General features: G+C 41.8%; 1 protein-coding gene across 1 annotated transcript in view; it reads right to left on the bottom strand.

Annotated features, from left to right (window-relative positions):
- Window positions 1-17,029, bottom strand: part of LOC138209936 (protein MTSS 1-like) — a 38,328-nt gene that overhangs the window by 13,093 nt on the left and 8,206 nt on the right. The window contains 6 exon segments of the mRNA XM_069168747.1: window positions 4-15; window positions 197-271; window positions 367-458; window positions 1,608-1,692; window positions 14,667-14,740; window positions 16,033-16,094. Of these exon segments, the coding sequence (XP_069024848.1) occupies window positions 4-15; window positions 197-271; window positions 367-458; window positions 1,608-1,692; window positions 14,667-14,740; window positions 16,033-16,094 (400 nt within the window).

Here is a 17,029-nt window from a genome sequence, read left to right as displayed (position 1 = left end):
CACCGAATACGTCAGCTGCAGAGAGAGCAGAGCATGATGGGAAACCACGAGGAGGGAAGGAGGCAGTTTGTTGGAAGAGGAAAAAGAGAAATTAGATTTTTATATCCTCCTCATGCAGACTTTGATTGAATCGTTCTGTTTTAATAATGTTTTATTAAATCACAGAAGTGAAACAAACAGAGAAGACATCACGAACCTTTCTTGGCTTTCTTCTGCAGCTTCAGAGTGTCTGACGATCTCTTCTTGATCTCCTGACGGGCTTTTTTATACTCTGTGGAGGAACACACACCTCAGTCAGATAAACACAGTACATGTGTGTGTGTGTGTGTGTGTGTGTGTGTGTGTGTGTGTGTGTGTGTGTGAAACCTTTGGCGTGGTCTTTGTCCAGAGTGTTGGCGACTCTCTTCCACTCCTCCATCTGCTCCTGTAGAGGGTTGATCAGACAGTCCAGGAACACCCTGGAAACACACACACACACACACACACACACACACACACACACACACTGTTAAAACAACAACAACAAAAACAGTCCACACAACACAAACATTCTCAGACTTTAAGGTTTAAGGTTGGAGGAACCGCTGTGTGAGCACAAATTTAGAAAAGTTGGTATTTAAAAATGGTTCCGATCCAGAAGTGTCTTCAGCTGCAATACCAGCGAGTGCCACTAGAGGTCGGCTCCAAAAAGCCTCCGGCTCCATAGACTCCCATTCAACTTCTCTCATCAAATCCAAAGTGAATAAAATGTGTCCATCAGTTATCTCGGTGTTGTTAGCTAAAGTCACTCCTTCTTATTAGTTTTCTGGAGGTCCATCTGAAAATAATCCCTCATTCATTAGAAAAGAAGATTCAAGAAGACCTGTTTTTGGGGGCGTGTCTGTTTGATTGACAGGCCTGTGGTGCAGTCAGGTTACAGCTATTGTAAATTTGCACAAAACAAATTAATTCAAAGTCACAACTAACAATTATTTGACTTGTTGATTAATTTGATGACTATTTTTCAGCTTAATCAATGTTTTCTGTCGATAAAATAACTGGCGAAAAAAAAAATGCAAGCTCAACGTGACACCGTTGAAATTTCTTGTTTTGTGCGCTCACTGACGCAAAGTAAAAAAATATCCAATTAACAAGAGAAAAACAGGAAATCCTCATTGGAGGAGCGAACAGGCTCATTTGTTTGGACACTACCGGAGGTCTCAACGTCTCACCGACTCTCCTTCCTCACCGGGAGAGTTAACGGACTCATGCAGAGAGACGAAGAGGAAGGAGAAGAGGAGGAGGAGGAGGAGGAGGAGGACGAGGTGGAGGGAGACAAGAAGAGCCGAGAGAACGAGGCAGGATTATTAAAAGTGGAGAGACGAAGGCGTGAAGATGGAACAGGAAGTCCTTCTTGTTATCCCTCTTTTTTTAATCCAGGATGATGTCATCAGATGGAATCAAAGACGGAGGGAGGCGAGCAAAGATGGAGGACGCTACAGCAGGAGGGGGAGGAGCAGGTTGCCATGGAGAAGTGGGAGGAGACGCTACACCTGTTCATCTCACACACACACACACACACACACACACACACACACACACACACACACACACACAGATGTACTCACATGGAGAACTGGCGGAGTTTGGCCTCGATGCTGCGATGCCTCATGCACATCCTGGTGAGGGCTGAGCCGATGTCCCTCGTCCCTCCTGATGACACACACACACACACACACACACACACACACACACACACACACACACACACACACACACACACAGAGAGAGAGAGAGAGAGAAGACAATCTGTCAGTCAAATCTCTGAACTACAACAACAAAAATCACTGGGAACACATGAAAGTATATTCTTCACATACGGTAGAATTAAAAGTTTGAATGGTCCTCGTTTTAAAAGCGCCTGGCAGTAATGTGCTACCACCACCAGAAGGTGGCAGTAATGTGCTACCACCACCAGGAGGTGGCAGTAATGTCCTACCACCACCAGAAGGTGGCAGTAATATGCTACCGCCACCAGAAGGTGGCAGTAATGTCCTACCACCACCAGGAGGTGGCAGTAATATGCTACCACCACCAGGAGGTGGCAGTAATGTCCTACCACCACCAGAAGGTGGCAGTAATGTCCTACCACCACCAGAAGGTGGCAGTAATATGCTACCGCCACCAGAAGGTGGCAGTAATGCCCCTAAAAGCTGTTTGCCGACTACAAACAACAAAAAGTCGAAGCTGAGATTTGATGCTACGGGACAACGAGCAGAAACACGCCGAGATGAATAAAGCTGTTTAAAAAAGTTCTGAGTTAAACGATGAGGTGCAGATCATCAGTCTGCCACAGCTGCACACCACCATGAGGGTGAAGCACCCACGTATGCCGGATTTTAAATAGTATTTTTGCTTGAAAAATGCCTGCCAATGTCAAATATTATGACCTCTACGAACGATAACTTGCAGTCAGTTTAGACCAAAGACGAGCAGAGCCGGCGGATGTCTCGTAACTTTCTATCGAAGCGAAGAAGACAACAGATTTCAACTGTTTGTGAGCGTCTTGCTCAAGGACACTCGGGCAGTTTTGAATGCGAGCCGGTTACGGAGCGGATCGTCAGTGCAGCAGAAGCTCCACAGGAACCTGAAGGGGCCAGATGGTCGTCCTCCCCTCTCCCCCCAGACGGAACACTCCCTCCTGGGGTAAAGTTCAGCAGATCTCAGCCTGTCGGCCCGGAGCTCCAGAAAACACCTCCGACATGCTGAGGACCCCATTCGTTGATTTTAAATAGATAAATCTGTTTGTTTTTTAGTTCTCATCCAACGTGTCTTTGTCAGTCTTGTATTCATAAATGTGCACTCAAAGTTCCTCTGAACTTTTTGGGGACATTACATCAGCGAAGGGACCTCACAAGAGCAGCATTACAGAGGTGTGTGTCGGCCGAGCACTGCAATGCACCACTGACTCCCCTCTCCGCTCTTCCTCACGTCCTCCTTCCTCTTCCTCTTCCTCTCTCTGACACGTCTCTGTCACATCTGATCTCTCTCTTTCTCTCTTTCTCCCTTTTCTGTTTTTTTTCTCTTCAGCCTCCTCAAAGGAACTAAAAGCTCTTCATTCAGTCCTCGTTTGATTTTTAATTTACGCATCCAAAACGCTTCACGTTTCAAAGACAAAAACCTCCAGGTACATTTTCCTCAAACCGCAGACTAGAAATCATGTCATATTCTAGTAAATGTTTTCACTGCCTCCTGATTGTGTTGTTTCACTCGTAACTTTGTGTTTTTCCCACAAAACCAGAAGAGTGTCCCTTCACAATAAAAGCCTGCCCTGAATGGGAGATGCTTGAACTCTTCAGTGCAGGTTATGTTATTGAAATAAAATAATTTCTAACAAACAGGATATCTAACTTAAAAAACGACTTTTCAAAAATCAGTTGGCAGTTTTCCTGTTAAAAGGAAAACATGTTTTGTCAACAAACAAAATATAATGTGATCTAATTCACAGAAATCCACAAATACATGAAGTTTTAATCTCTAAAGTTTCGTTTTTGATTCGTTTCTGTGACATTATCGTCCTTTAAGAGCAGCCGAGTGGTGTGATGTGTGTGTGTGTGTGTGTGTGTGTGTGTGTGTGTGTGTGTGTGTGTGTGTGTGTGTGTGTGTGTGTGTGTTGCATCGACACCCAGCTGACCCAATTCAGTGGGACAGAGCAGCGTCTCTGTCTGAGCCCCTCGAGGCAGCTCGACCCGATCGGATCGCTCGGAGGAAAGTCGCGGTCGCGAGCGGAAACAAAACGAGACGGCTGAAGACCAACAAGGTGTGAAAATACAAAAAATACAAAAAATAAAACGATTCAGTTCGGAGCCGAACGCTGTTGGAACATTTTCAATAACAAAACAAAAAGAGAAACATCTTTTTTTATTGAATAAAAGAAGCCTTTTGACTTGAAACAGATTTGAGTCTAAAATTGGCAAAATTGCGATTGAGGTCTGGTATTATCGGACGAAAGACATCTGATGCCAGTTTTCAAAACATTTCAGCCAATAACACGACTGTAGTCAGGTTTGCTTCCACATCTTTCTTATTTGTCTTCATCCGACAGATTCCACTGAAGCTCTAAACGTGAATTCAGACAGAAAACAAAGTATATTTTTCCTGAATTTGATAATTTGGGACGAATCAAAATGGCTCCGGCTCGCTGGTTGGAAAGTTTCTGGGTGAATTTCATGGTTTCAAACTTCCCGTGAAGCCGCCACGGATCCAGCAGACAGAGACGGCCCGTATAACCTTAATTTAAAAACAGCGAGATTCCTGACCGATTTTTTTTTGTTTTGTTTTTTTGTCCGAGGCGATAAACCCTCGCTGTGGAAGCGGATCCGTTGCCGCGGTGACCTGGAATCAGAACCCGTCTCTCCTCCGTCCGACTGGGATGTGAACTCAGCCGTCACATTCACCAACGGAGCTGCACGACACACACACACACACACACACACACACACACACACACACACACACACACACACACACACACACACACACACACACACACACACACACACACGCTGTGGCCCAGTAAGACAGGCAGTAAATCACTGTCTGTAGTATCACACTATATTTCTTGTCTTGTTGCTGCAGAGCTATTTTTAAGAAGTGGAGCACGAAGGAGGAAAAGAGCAGAAGAAGAAGAGGAAGAAGAGGAAGAAGAGGAGGAAGAAGAGGAAGAAGAGGAGGGAGAAGAGGAAGAAGAAGAAGAGGAAGAAGAGGAGGAAGAAGAAGAAGAGGAGGAAGAACACAAAGAACGTAAAAAAAGAAAAAAGATACGATTTAAAACGAGCACGCTTCCTTTTAATGCTTCTTCCTCTTCCTCTTCCTCTTCATCGTATTACTGGGATGTACTAAATCTTTTTCTGCCGTACTAAATAATTTTGGATATTGAAAGAAGAAAACGTTAAAATCTGTGAAATGCTGAGTTTTTATTTTGTTTCCCGTCTCAATAAAACAACATTAAACACGTGAAGAAGTCAGTTCGTTCACTTCTGTCCAAACAAATCAAATCAAATCAAATCAAATCAAATCAAATCAAACTCTTCTGACCCACAGCAACAAACTTTGAAAGAAATAAATTTAACCTGGACTCAAATCTGAATCTTCAGTTTTGTTTTTCAGGATTAAAGATTTCAGGTCAGAATTCTTCATTTTAACTTCCTGTTGTTTTTTTTCTTATGCAACAAATCAAAGTAGAAAACAGGATGTGATGAAAAAACAAAACTTCCTGTTTAACTTTGATAACTTTTCCACCCGCCAGCGACAAACCTGTGATGTCACACACACACACACACACACACACACACACACACACACACACACACACACACACACACACACACACACACACACACACACACACACAGAAGAACTGATCTCCATTCAGTAGTTTTGATGAAACTTCAGCGTGTTGCCGGCTGGTTGCATCAGTCGGCATCTCTCCGTCCAGCCAAGGTCACGTTACCACGACAACGCGTCTCTTTAATGCCGAAGCACGAAGCACGACTTCCAGCCGATTAGCGGCGCGACGCACGTCGAGCTGTGGCTGAACAAACTATATTTACCTTCAACAACCGGCACGCGGAGAGAAACCGCTTCTTCACAACCGCGTTTAAATCCAACCAGAAGGACGAGCTTCGGATTTGTTCCTCGGAGGAAACTTTACAAAGTGAAAAAAAACAACAACAGAAGTTTTGATTTTTAATGATTAAATCTGTTAAATCTAAAAGACATATTCTCTCTGTACTTCTGAATCTCACACCTGAAAGGAGATGAAGGGATTTCTGTCTTTATTATGCGAGCAAAAAAAACCCAAAATAACTGACATTTAAAAAAAAAAAAAATCAAGTTTGCAAGAAAAAATATAGAAACTGAAAATTAAATTCAATCAATTCAAACAAATCGTCTGTTTTAGTCTCAATTAATTTTTATTAATGACTGTTTTGGCTGCAAATTGAAAACCTTTGGGGTTTTTTTTTGGTTTGCAATGCAATCATTTTATTATGGGGGGGAGGGGGAGGGGGAAGGTGTGTGTGTGTGTGTGTGTGTGTGTGTGTGTGTGTGTGTGTGTGTGTGTGTGTGTGTGGTGGTGGGGGGGGGAGGGGGAGGGGGGGTCAAACTGTCCTGGAATACCACACACCGAACTGGGGAGGGGAGCAGTCCAAGGATGCCTGTCAGAGGAGGCTGCAGTCTTAGGATGCCTTCCTGCAGGAGTGTGTGTGTGTGTGTGTGTGTGTGTGTGTGTGTGTGTGTGTGTGTGTGTGTGTGTGTGTGTGTGTGTGTGTGTGTGTGTGTGTGTGTGTGTGGGCGGGGCTTTACAGTTAGAGTCTTGGGATTCTTTAAATGTTCGTCCTGGGAATATCTCTCATCTCTGATTACGTCCCGGAGTTGAACCGATGGATCAGTTTGCTGCTGCTGGGATTTTTTACTATCATGTCATGGCTCGAGGAGGAGGAGGAGCAGGAGGAGGAGGAGGAGGAGGGGGGCTGTCATGGACAGCGATAACTGTCACTCATCAGCGGTGGGACAGCTGCTGTCCTGTCAGCTGCTCTGACCTCGACTCAGCGAGGAAGCAGTAGAAAAAAGTCCAGAACGGCTCCGTAGATTCATCATCGTAATATTTCAAGAGAAATAAAGGAATTACAATATTTGGACAATATTCCACCGACGTGTCTTTACAAAGAGCAATGGGACATTCTCTCTAAAAGTATTTCGCCTTTATTTTGAAGGTCTCCTTCCTGTTTCCTGGCGTCCCGGTCGGGACTGTTTTTCAGTTTTTTTCTTGTTTTCGATGCTCAAAATGAGACGAGAAAATGTTCCCGTCCCAAAATATTAAAGAACATCTCGGGCGGTGAACACGATTCACGAACCTTTAAACACACACACACACACACACACACACACACACACACACACACACACACACACACACACACACACACACACACACACACACACACACTGCAGATTTATAATATCTGGATGAACACAAACACTTCGGTTTGTTCTCGTCTGCCGGCAGCTGAGAAAACAGCTCAGAGGACACGGAGACAAACCGACCTCCGAGACATCAGAGGCCTTTCACACACTCTGTTCGGTCTCACACACACACACACACACACACACACACACACACACACACACACACACACACACACACACACTTTCTTTGAACCGAGGCTCAAACAAAACAAAGTGAGCGTTTGATTTGTTTGACCTGAGCTGCTGCCACAGCGGAAAAAAAAAAGAACAGCTCTCGTTTCGCCGCTGATCTGCAGTCTGAGAGAGTCGGTCGGTCGGCAGCGTTCACCCGCGGAGAGAGAGAGAGTGTGTGTGTGTGTGTGTGTGTGTGTGTGTGTGTGTGTGTGTGTGTGTGTGTGTGTCTGAATGCTAAAAAGCTTTTCTTCACTTTAGAGGTCGACCCCGTGTGAAGACATCGATGCCGCGTTGGTTTGGTTTCTGCAGCAGTTTTCACCCTGTGATGCATTTAGAAGGAAAACTAACACGTCAGCTGGAGAATAAAAAGATGGACTCGTGTTATAAATGATATCTTTGGCCAGATGAGAGACGCAGCCGGAGAAATTATTGTTTGATTTTGGAGGTCAAAGGTCAAAGGTAACAACCAAGCAGCTGGTAGCTCAAATTCGATCTGATCGGAAACCTGACGATACTACGTCCCGCCCACCGATAGCTGACTGCACCACAGGCCTGTCAATCAAACAGACACGCCCCCAAAAACAGGTCTTCTTGAATCTTCTTTTCTAATGAATGAGGGATTATTTTCAGATGGACCTCCAGAAAACTAATAAGAAGGAGTGACTTTAGCTAACAACACCGAGATAACTGATGGACACATTTTATTCACTTTGGATTTGATGAGAGAAGTTGAATGGGAGTCTATGGAGCCGGAGGCTTTTTGGAGCCGACCTCTAGTGGCTCTCGCTGGTATTGCGTTTCACGGGTAAAATTCCTCTTTCCCTTATCTGAACTAGAATCAAAGCAGTTTTGTCTCGCAACTATTCAAAAGCAACCAAAAGTCCAATGAGAATAAATATTTACTCACCATAAAGTTAATGACAGGAAAATCGCAAAATTCTTACTCCAAATATAATAATTCATGCACAAAACAAAATGCGATCATCAGCAGCAGATACTCAGACAGACATGTTGACGGTAAACAACGGTTACTAGAGAGGAAAAAAAAAGAAGAAGGAAGAGATTGAAAGAGACGGAGATAATAACAGAGCTACTTTATCTGCGTTCGCGGCAGAGCCGAGCACTCGGATGTAATTACACACTCAGCGTTCGAGGCGGTCCGACTTCTGCTTGTTCAACGAGCTGTAATCTATTCAAAAAGGCCCTGAGGCCGGTCGACATGACGACACACACAAAAACACACAAAAACACACAAACACACACACAAGCAGCTTATCACGACATCCTGAAGAAAAAAAGTATTTTCTTTGACGTAATATTTCAAGAAAATTGAAGAATATTGTGAGAATATTCCAACGTGTCTTTACAAAGAGCGTCAGAGAATTTTATCTAAAAAGTATTGCGCCTTTATTTTGAAATTCTCCAATTGTTTCCGTGAAAATATATTTGAGCTTCGGACGTCCTCCGACTGACGGGAGCCAAAGTTCAACAAAAAAACCAACGTACATAACTTCTCCGATTTAGACTTTTGTTGTTATTGTGCGATCAGGCTGCAATGAAAGTTGTATTTAACGTAATAAAAGGTAGAATATCAACTTTATTTCCTAAATACTTGTCTTATTAAAAGGGGGTTTAGAGAGGAAATAAGAGATGATAATTTCTTTAAAAAAGTCATATTTTTATCATGTTTTTGATATGATTGTGTTATTAAAGAGTTTTCTATCTATAGTTCGTGATGGCCTTCGTCCGATATCGTCGCGTCGCTCCTTGTTGTATTGTTCTTCTTTTATTTTGAAATACTTGCTGCCTTACAGACGGATTATTAATATCAACCTATTTGTTGTAGTTCCAATGTAAATTACTTTAATGTGTTAAGTGCCATGAAATAACTTCTGTCGTGATTTGGCGCTTTATAAATAAAATACAATTGAATTGAATTATTTACTACAAAAAAAAGATATGTTGGAAGAACTACAATTCCCGGGTGGGCGGAGCTTCTTCTACGATAATGAGAAGAGGATTGGTTGCTTTTTTTAAATTCCTAATGCCTAAATAAACTTAATAAAGTTAATAAAGTTCCACCAAATCATAAAATGGTATTAAATGAGGTGAATCTGAAGCTTTTAAAGTCACTTTCAGATCATTTTTTAGCCGCCTGAATGATAAATTTACAATAATGGTTCACTGCGTGGGAGGTCGTAAGTAAGTGTGTGTGTGTGTGTGTGTGTGTGTGTGTGTGTGTGTTTTTAAAAGAAATGTTCAACTTCGACAACGAGCACCGACACGAAGGACATTTTACAGTAAATGAAGACGATGGAGGAGAAGCGTGTTTCATATCTTTAATAATGAAACTGAGTCAGACGTTTGAACACTGTGGTCAAATACTGTCGGCAAAACAACCTCTGCTTCACCTTTGTTTGGTACTTCTTAGCGTTGGTAGCGGCTCGTAGCGAGAGTGTCGCAGGTTTTGACCAAAATGAAGTGTTTGTTAAGTGTTTCTCTGCATTGTTAGATTTGTTAGATTTGTTAGCGGTACGTTAACTTGAGTTAAGTCCTTTTTAGAAAAATTCGGTGTTTGTTAGCTGCTTGTTAGCATGTCTTCAGACTGTGTTCTTCTGAGACACTCCCTGCAAAACCACCTGAACTGTGGCGCCGTGGCAACAAGGTTCTCCACCACGTTTCTCAACAACACCACACATACTACTAAACTACTAAAATAAAGGAGTTTATTAATTGAGTATTTTTTTTATCTGCCTCTATTATCTGCCTGTCAGATATAAAAAAAAAATTAAAAAAAAAACATTTAAAAAAAGAATTCAGTGTTAAGATAAAAAAAATTTTTAGTATTTGTGAACATGTGAGCGTAAATGTGAAGGAACAAAATAAATCCCTCTGATTCAGCTGAGCAGGTTTGAAGTGATGTCGTTTGAAACTGAGCGTGAGGTCACGTGACAGTGTAGCTGTGAATTATTTAACAGCTGTTCAACCTTTACAAATGTCTCCGACCTCCTGCTGCTTCACCTCCTTCGGCCTCCGGAGGGACGGACGCTCCTGCAGGAGGCGCTGTTTCAATTCAGCTTTAAAATAAACACAGAAAAAAAACGGACAATTTCCTTTTTCTGTTTGTTCTTCCTTTTATTTTTATTTTTTTTTAAATCCTCCTCTTTTGCCTTCTTTGCCCCCCCCCCTCTCCCTCCCTCCCCCCCCCTCCCCCCCCAGCGCTCGGGGAGCGCTTAATTATTCTGTCTGATGCTCCGTCAGACGGGTTGAGACACAACTAATTAGAGGCGGTTTGTGCAGGAGATGAAAATAACACACAGACTCACCTGCTGGGCGCCCTCGGTTAATAATTGAAAGCTAAGTCACTCACTCAGACATACAGCAGCTTTATTTCCTGTATTGTACAGTATCCAATAAAGACTGAGACGTACGTGAATAAAAGATAATCCGAGATTATTTCTTCAAAACAAAGTTGAATTCACTCCTCTTGCTGGCAGAAAAACATTCAAACAGACCGGATATAAAAGTGTTCGTAGCTTCAGGTCTGTAAAATGGTTCTGATCCAGAAGTGTCTTCAGCTGCAATACCAGCGAGTGCCACTAGAGGTCGGCTCCAAAAAGCCTCCGGCTCCATAGACTCCCATTCAACTTCTCTCATCAAATCCAAAGTGAATAAAATGTGTCCATCAGTTATCTCGGTGTTGTTAGCTAAAGTCACTCCTTCTTATTAGTTTTCTGGAGGTCCATCTGAAAATAATCCCTCATTCATTAGATATTTGGCCTCAGAAAACAAAATCTTCCAGTTTAGAGCGACAGCAACTCCAACCGGTCTGATTTCTGTTTTCTGCACCAGGAGAACGTTTCCCTTGTTTCCTCCTCTAGGATTTATTTATTAGCGTTTAACGTGAGACTACTATGTTGTACAGTCATTTAAAAAGGTGTTTCTTGTTTTCTTTTTTGGATCCTCTTTAAATAACCCCCTCTGTCAGCAGGCAGCGTGTAGCAACAACATTAAAAATAGTTGTCGGTGCTGGAAGCGGTGACACGTCTGAACGTTTGACCCGAGCGGACGAAAGACGAGAACCTTCGACTGCCGGGACGAGAAGTTTGGAGCGAGAACAGAGGAACAGACAGTTTGGGTTTTTACGGGAACGCCAACCTCAAGCATGACGACATCATCCCACTCCGTCTCATCTTCTCCTGATGTCTGCTGATTAAAACACCCAAAACAACTTGGACTTTTTAATCTGATTTTAAATCATATTTTGATATTTGTTTGGGATGAATTAACTCCCTAAATTCACATGTTGGCAAACATTTGTCTTATTGGGGCTTAAAATTTTTTGTTTTTTTCTGTTTTCACAGCAAATATTGGCGATTTCCACTTATTTTTTTTAGAAAGAACTCTTACATTTTTGTATTATTTAGTCATGAAACAGAAATAGGTCCAGATTATTTATTACAAATGATAATAATTAATGTTTCTTCTATTTGGTGCGTGTAGAATGCAAAAAAAGTTAAATATTGTCAAAATATATAAAAATTATCAACGATAAACTAATGTTAATATGATTTTTACTTTGGTTTAAATTGAGAATTAAAGAAAATGCAACTAACCGTCTTAAAATAAGTCACAGAACATCAGTATATAACTATTTCTCTTATAATTGATTAAAATTACACATTTCTTTCAGAACAAATCTAAAATTCTCAAATGAAATAAAAGGTTAAAGATTTAATTGTCTTCCAGGATTCAGGATAATTATACTATATTATAATCTGTTCTTCACTGTTTTATTGTTATATTGGAGGAAATCACTAATTTAAGAAAGTAAAATATATATATTTCAAAGGATTTGAGAGTTGATGTCTTTTTGTTTGAACCACCATCAGCTCTTTATATGAAACAGTGGCTCCACATATTTAAGTAAAATAGACTTTATTTTTTATCCATTTGCAGAGTAAATGAACCAAAAACTCGACATCAATCACGTTAACGTGTGAATATTTAACGATTTAAATAAAATATGAGCTCAGTGAAAGTTCAAGTTCACTCATTTATGGTTCCAAAGACATTTTATAAACTCTGAACAGTGTTTAATTATTGATCCTACCGAGGTTAATTTGATCTCTGATCGAGTTCTGCTGTTATGAAAAATTAAATGCAACACATTGATCCTTTGATTTGTTTTTTTTCTCCTCTTAAAAAAAGAACGTGTTGCAGATCAGAGGAGAACCATCAGGCTGCTGCGACCTTTGACCTAAAGATTATTATATTATATTCTACTGCACAACAATAAAAGGAAGCTCAGAGGAAAACACAACTTTTACAAGGCTTTTAAATGGAAATGACACTAAATTAAACTAATTAAATTGGTAAAAGTGGATTTTTGGACGCAAAAAATAAAGCTTGTTAGGCAATAGACTTCACTTTTTACAACGTTTTTTTAAGTGGAAAATGCTGAGCGTGTTATTTTTGGAAGGAAAGTTTGTGTCTGAATGTTGAACCTGAATCTGACCTTGATTGGAAATCTTTAAAAAAAAAACAACGCTGTCATGTGGACACTGCAGATATGACGTCACTCACCTCCGGCTGAGATGACATCATTAAACAAGGAGCTGCCAAAGGAGGCCATCTGTGTGACACACACACACACACACACACACACACACACACACACTGCAGATAGTGACTGCAGCAGCCTCTCCAGAGGTCCACTTCACTTCAGTCTGTTTAAAATGAGCAGAGAATCAGTTCTCCAACAAACAGTCCAACAGGTGACGTCATTTCTCACCGCTTTGTAAACAACAACAAATAAAAGCTGCATGTCATGTTTATCATTTTCAGAATAAAATTCAGATTTTTTTTTTTTTATTACTTTGTGTCCCACAGAAGAGGAAACTTCAGTGACTGACATGGCGCATTGCTTTTTAATGACAAAAAAGTCCGTTTCAAGTATTCTCCTCCTCCTCCTCCTCCTCCTCCTCCATCTCCTCCATCTCCTCCATCTCCTCCCCCTCCTCCTCGGTCCGACCCAGTTAACCAGGTGTTGACACACTGACGTGGCCTCTGCTTAACAGGGACGCTGCTCATCGGCCCTTTAAGGACCAAATCCTCCCTGGTAGCAGCGGGTTGCTACGGCAACTACAGACCAACACACACACACACACACACACACACACACACACACACACACACACACACACACACACAGACACACACACACACACACACTGACAGGTAGCTGGAGGAGGACACCTGCTGTCTCTCATCTCCACAGTGGTCGTATTGTTCCTCTGGGACACGAGGAGGAAGGTCAAACTATAATATAATAATATCATAAAATCATATAATCGAGGGAATAAATAAATAAAAACAATGTACGCTTCTTTTGTGTTTAAGTCGAGACAAAATGTGATTCCTCAACATGATGGTTATTTGTTTGAGAAAATGACTGAAGATCTTTTTCATGTGGCTAAAACTAGAATTTAAAAAAAACCTATAATTATTTACTTAACTATCAATAAATGAATAAATCTAAAGATATTATGTGTACAGATGATGATTATTTTCATCCTGGATAAATAAATATTTGCTGAAAGTGCACCTAAAATATCTGAATTTTGTCTCGATCAACAGAACTGCAGTTTTTCCACAATCAAAACACAGAAAATGTCATCAGGCCGACCGTCAAAGGTCTTCTTCATATACAGTGATCACAAGAACGAGGGACGTGAGGTCACGGTGACCTTGAACTTTGACCTTTGGCCACCAAACTCTAATCAGTCCGTCCTCGAGGCCGAGTGAACGATGGTGTCGAAATTTGAAGAAATTCCACCCGGGCGTTCCTGAGAAATCATCTTCACGTTTAACGTGTCAAATTGGGGTCACGGTGACCTCGGGCTTTGACCTTCGACCTTCGACCCCTGAAAATCAAATCAGCTCATCCTTCGATATCCGTTGAACGTTTCTGCCAAATTTGAATAAATTCCCCCGAGGCGCTCTGGAGATGTCACGTTTTGAACACACACAGTTCTTCATCCTGCTCTACACACACAAACACACACACACACACACACACACACACACACAACACACACACACACACACACACACGATCGGTGGGGGGGGGGGGGGGGGCAGTCGTCTGTGATCATTAGTCAATAATGGAGAGAAAGTACAAATCAATAGAAAAGGTCCAAACTGCCTCAGAAGCAACAGGAACAAGAAGAAAAGCTTCCCAGAGTCCAGGATGGTTTTTTTTTTAATTTTTTAACATAATTTGTGATTTTTATTTGCTGGATGCTGAAATTTATTTTATTTTGTAACTCGCACAGAAATGTGTTCGACTGATCGACGTCAAGTCGCGACAAGCGGTCGAGAAACGGGACGACAAACCTTCAGCGCCGCTCAAAACAGCAGAAATCAGACAGACAAAAGAACGATTTGAAATAATATGAAACGTGTTTGTTGGTCCGTCTCACCTCGGCTGTTGGTCGCCAGGTCGGCCACCTTCTGAAAGGCGTCCAGGAAGGCCGCTACCGCGACAACCGTCGTCCTGGGAGACGCAACAGAGGAAGAGCTGGTTAGAGAGGAATCACTGTGAAGAAATATCAGGTCCTGGTTGTTTTCTATTTTAAAACAGATTTTAGTGGCTGGAAATTCAAATTGTGGTGAAATGTGAAATGTTTTTATCAACATTTTTTATTTTAACCTGTTGCTGAACAACTTTGACGTCATTATTCTCACATTTGAAGCATTTGAATGCTCGAATTTTATTTATCGTATTATTAGAATAATATGATATTTTGCAGGAAACCAGCGTCTGTCTGTTCGATTCAGCAAAACCATCCAATAATATTGTTGTATGTTGATGACGTGAGATCGTCAGCGGTGTGTTATTTGAAATGCGAAGAGGAAAAGGAAATGAAGGTGGAAGAGGAAGAGGAAGAGGAAGTGTTTGTCACCAGCTGTGACCTCTGATGACCTCTGGAGTCTCTGGAGGCTGCTGCTGATCCATCTCACCGATAATGACTTTATGGTGGCGTCATTAATCTCTGCCAGCCGCACAAGGTTAATTAAGTTGTGTGTGTGTGTGTGTGTGTGTGTGTGTGTGTGTGTGTGTGTGTGTGTGTGTGTGTGTGTGATCCAGAGACTTGGCCACAGAACAGGAGAGGTGAGCCTGACATTTAAACACTTAATGAAGCAGACTGATTGGATTTTCATGAGCTCACACACACACACACACACACACACACACACACACACACACACACACACACACACACACACTTCCTCCTTTTAAAGGTGTCACTTATTGAACCAGCCGATCATTTTCTCTTGCCGATCTTGTGAAGTCGATATTTCGAGGAAATTCCTTTAAATTTGGCGCCAACGTTTATTTCAACTCAAGGATGAACTGGTTCGATTTTGGGAGGTCAAAGGTCACCGTGACCTCACGAACCGGAAAGAATTCGTACGCTGTAATCGACCGACAGGATAAAATGAAGAAGTGATGATGTTTTTATGTGATAAAAGGTCAAAGGTTAACGTCACCGTGACGTCAAACTGACAGCTGATTGGTTGGAAGAGGAAAACAACGGCAAGGGTTCAAGTTGTAGAGTTTAAACTGGTTCAGATTTGTTTGAACTGGTTTTAAACCTGGTTTTAGACTTGGTTTAGGACTGGTTTTAGTTAGTGATGGAGTGATTCTTGGACTTGGTTTAAACTAATTTTGGATTGATGAGCTCATGTTCTCCACTCTACTCTACGTGTGTGTGTGTGTGTGTGTGTGTGTGTGTGTGTGTGTGTGTGTGTGTGTGTGTGTGTGTGTGTGTGTGTGTGAATTACCGAAGCTGCGACTGCAGTTTGCTGGCCTTGCTGATGAAGTCGTCCCAGATGGGGTAACTGCCCTGAAGACAAAAACCCAAAGAAAGATCAGCAAACAATCAATCAAACAATCAATCAATCAACCAATTACAGACAGTTTTATGGCAGCGAATGTTCAGATGCGGAGTCATAATGTGCCGCGATCGTTTCCGTTCCATCGAGGTCATCGTCCGTCCCGTTTTATCAGGTCAGTGTGTCGCGGGGAATCAGATTAATGACACGCTTCATGATTCACACTCACACACGGTCGGTTTTCCTATTTTTTTCCACGGAGACTGAAATTAAATATAAAATAGGAAGAGTTTTATTTACACGATCAATCAAACTACCGAACAATTTCCTCCTCGTTAAGTTTTCTCGGCTCCTCGCAACCCCAAACGCATAAATCCTGAGCATGCAGTTAACAAACAGACAGCAAGGAGACGGATCAATACGGCCGATCCATACCCCCCCCTCAATTCAGCATTGCAAATACAGTCCAGGTCCACTGCGTGTTCACGGTCAGTAACGTGGCGGCTTTAAATTCAGATTTTATTCAATTCAAATGTACAAAACAACTGGCGTAAAATGGAGTTTAATATGTGAATTAAAAAACACAAATTCCATTAAAATCATCAGCTCATTCCAAAGCATGAAATAGCCACGCTTTGGCCTCTTTAGGCGTGACAGTTACTCGTTTTGAAAGCATGAAACTTAAGACACGTAAATGTCACGTGATTTAGCTATATAGATATATCGTTTTCAAAATAATCTCACGGCGGTAGGTTTCATTTTCGTCCACTGCTGGAAAAACGCGTAACTGTCACGCCTGAGCGTGGCTATTTCACGCTTTGGTGCAGTGGACCAGCGTGTCTATTTCACGCTTTGGTGCAGTGGACCAGCGTGTCTATTTCACGCTTTGTCGTGATCCCGGGTTGCCATTAGTACACTAAGACATAGTTCTCTTACATATTAGGAC

This window comes from Embiotoca jacksoni, unplaced genomic scaffold (genome assembly GCF_022577435.1).
Source record: "Embiotoca jacksoni isolate LCO1_2020_lvr unplaced genomic scaffold, fEmbJac1.0.p SCAF_41, whole genome shotgun sequence".
NCBI lineage: Eukaryota > Metazoa > Chordata > Actinopteri > Embiotocidae > Embiotoca > Embiotoca jacksoni.
The sequence above is the reverse complement of the archived record's forward strand: the minus strand, read 5'-3'. Positions and strand labels throughout refer to the sequence as shown.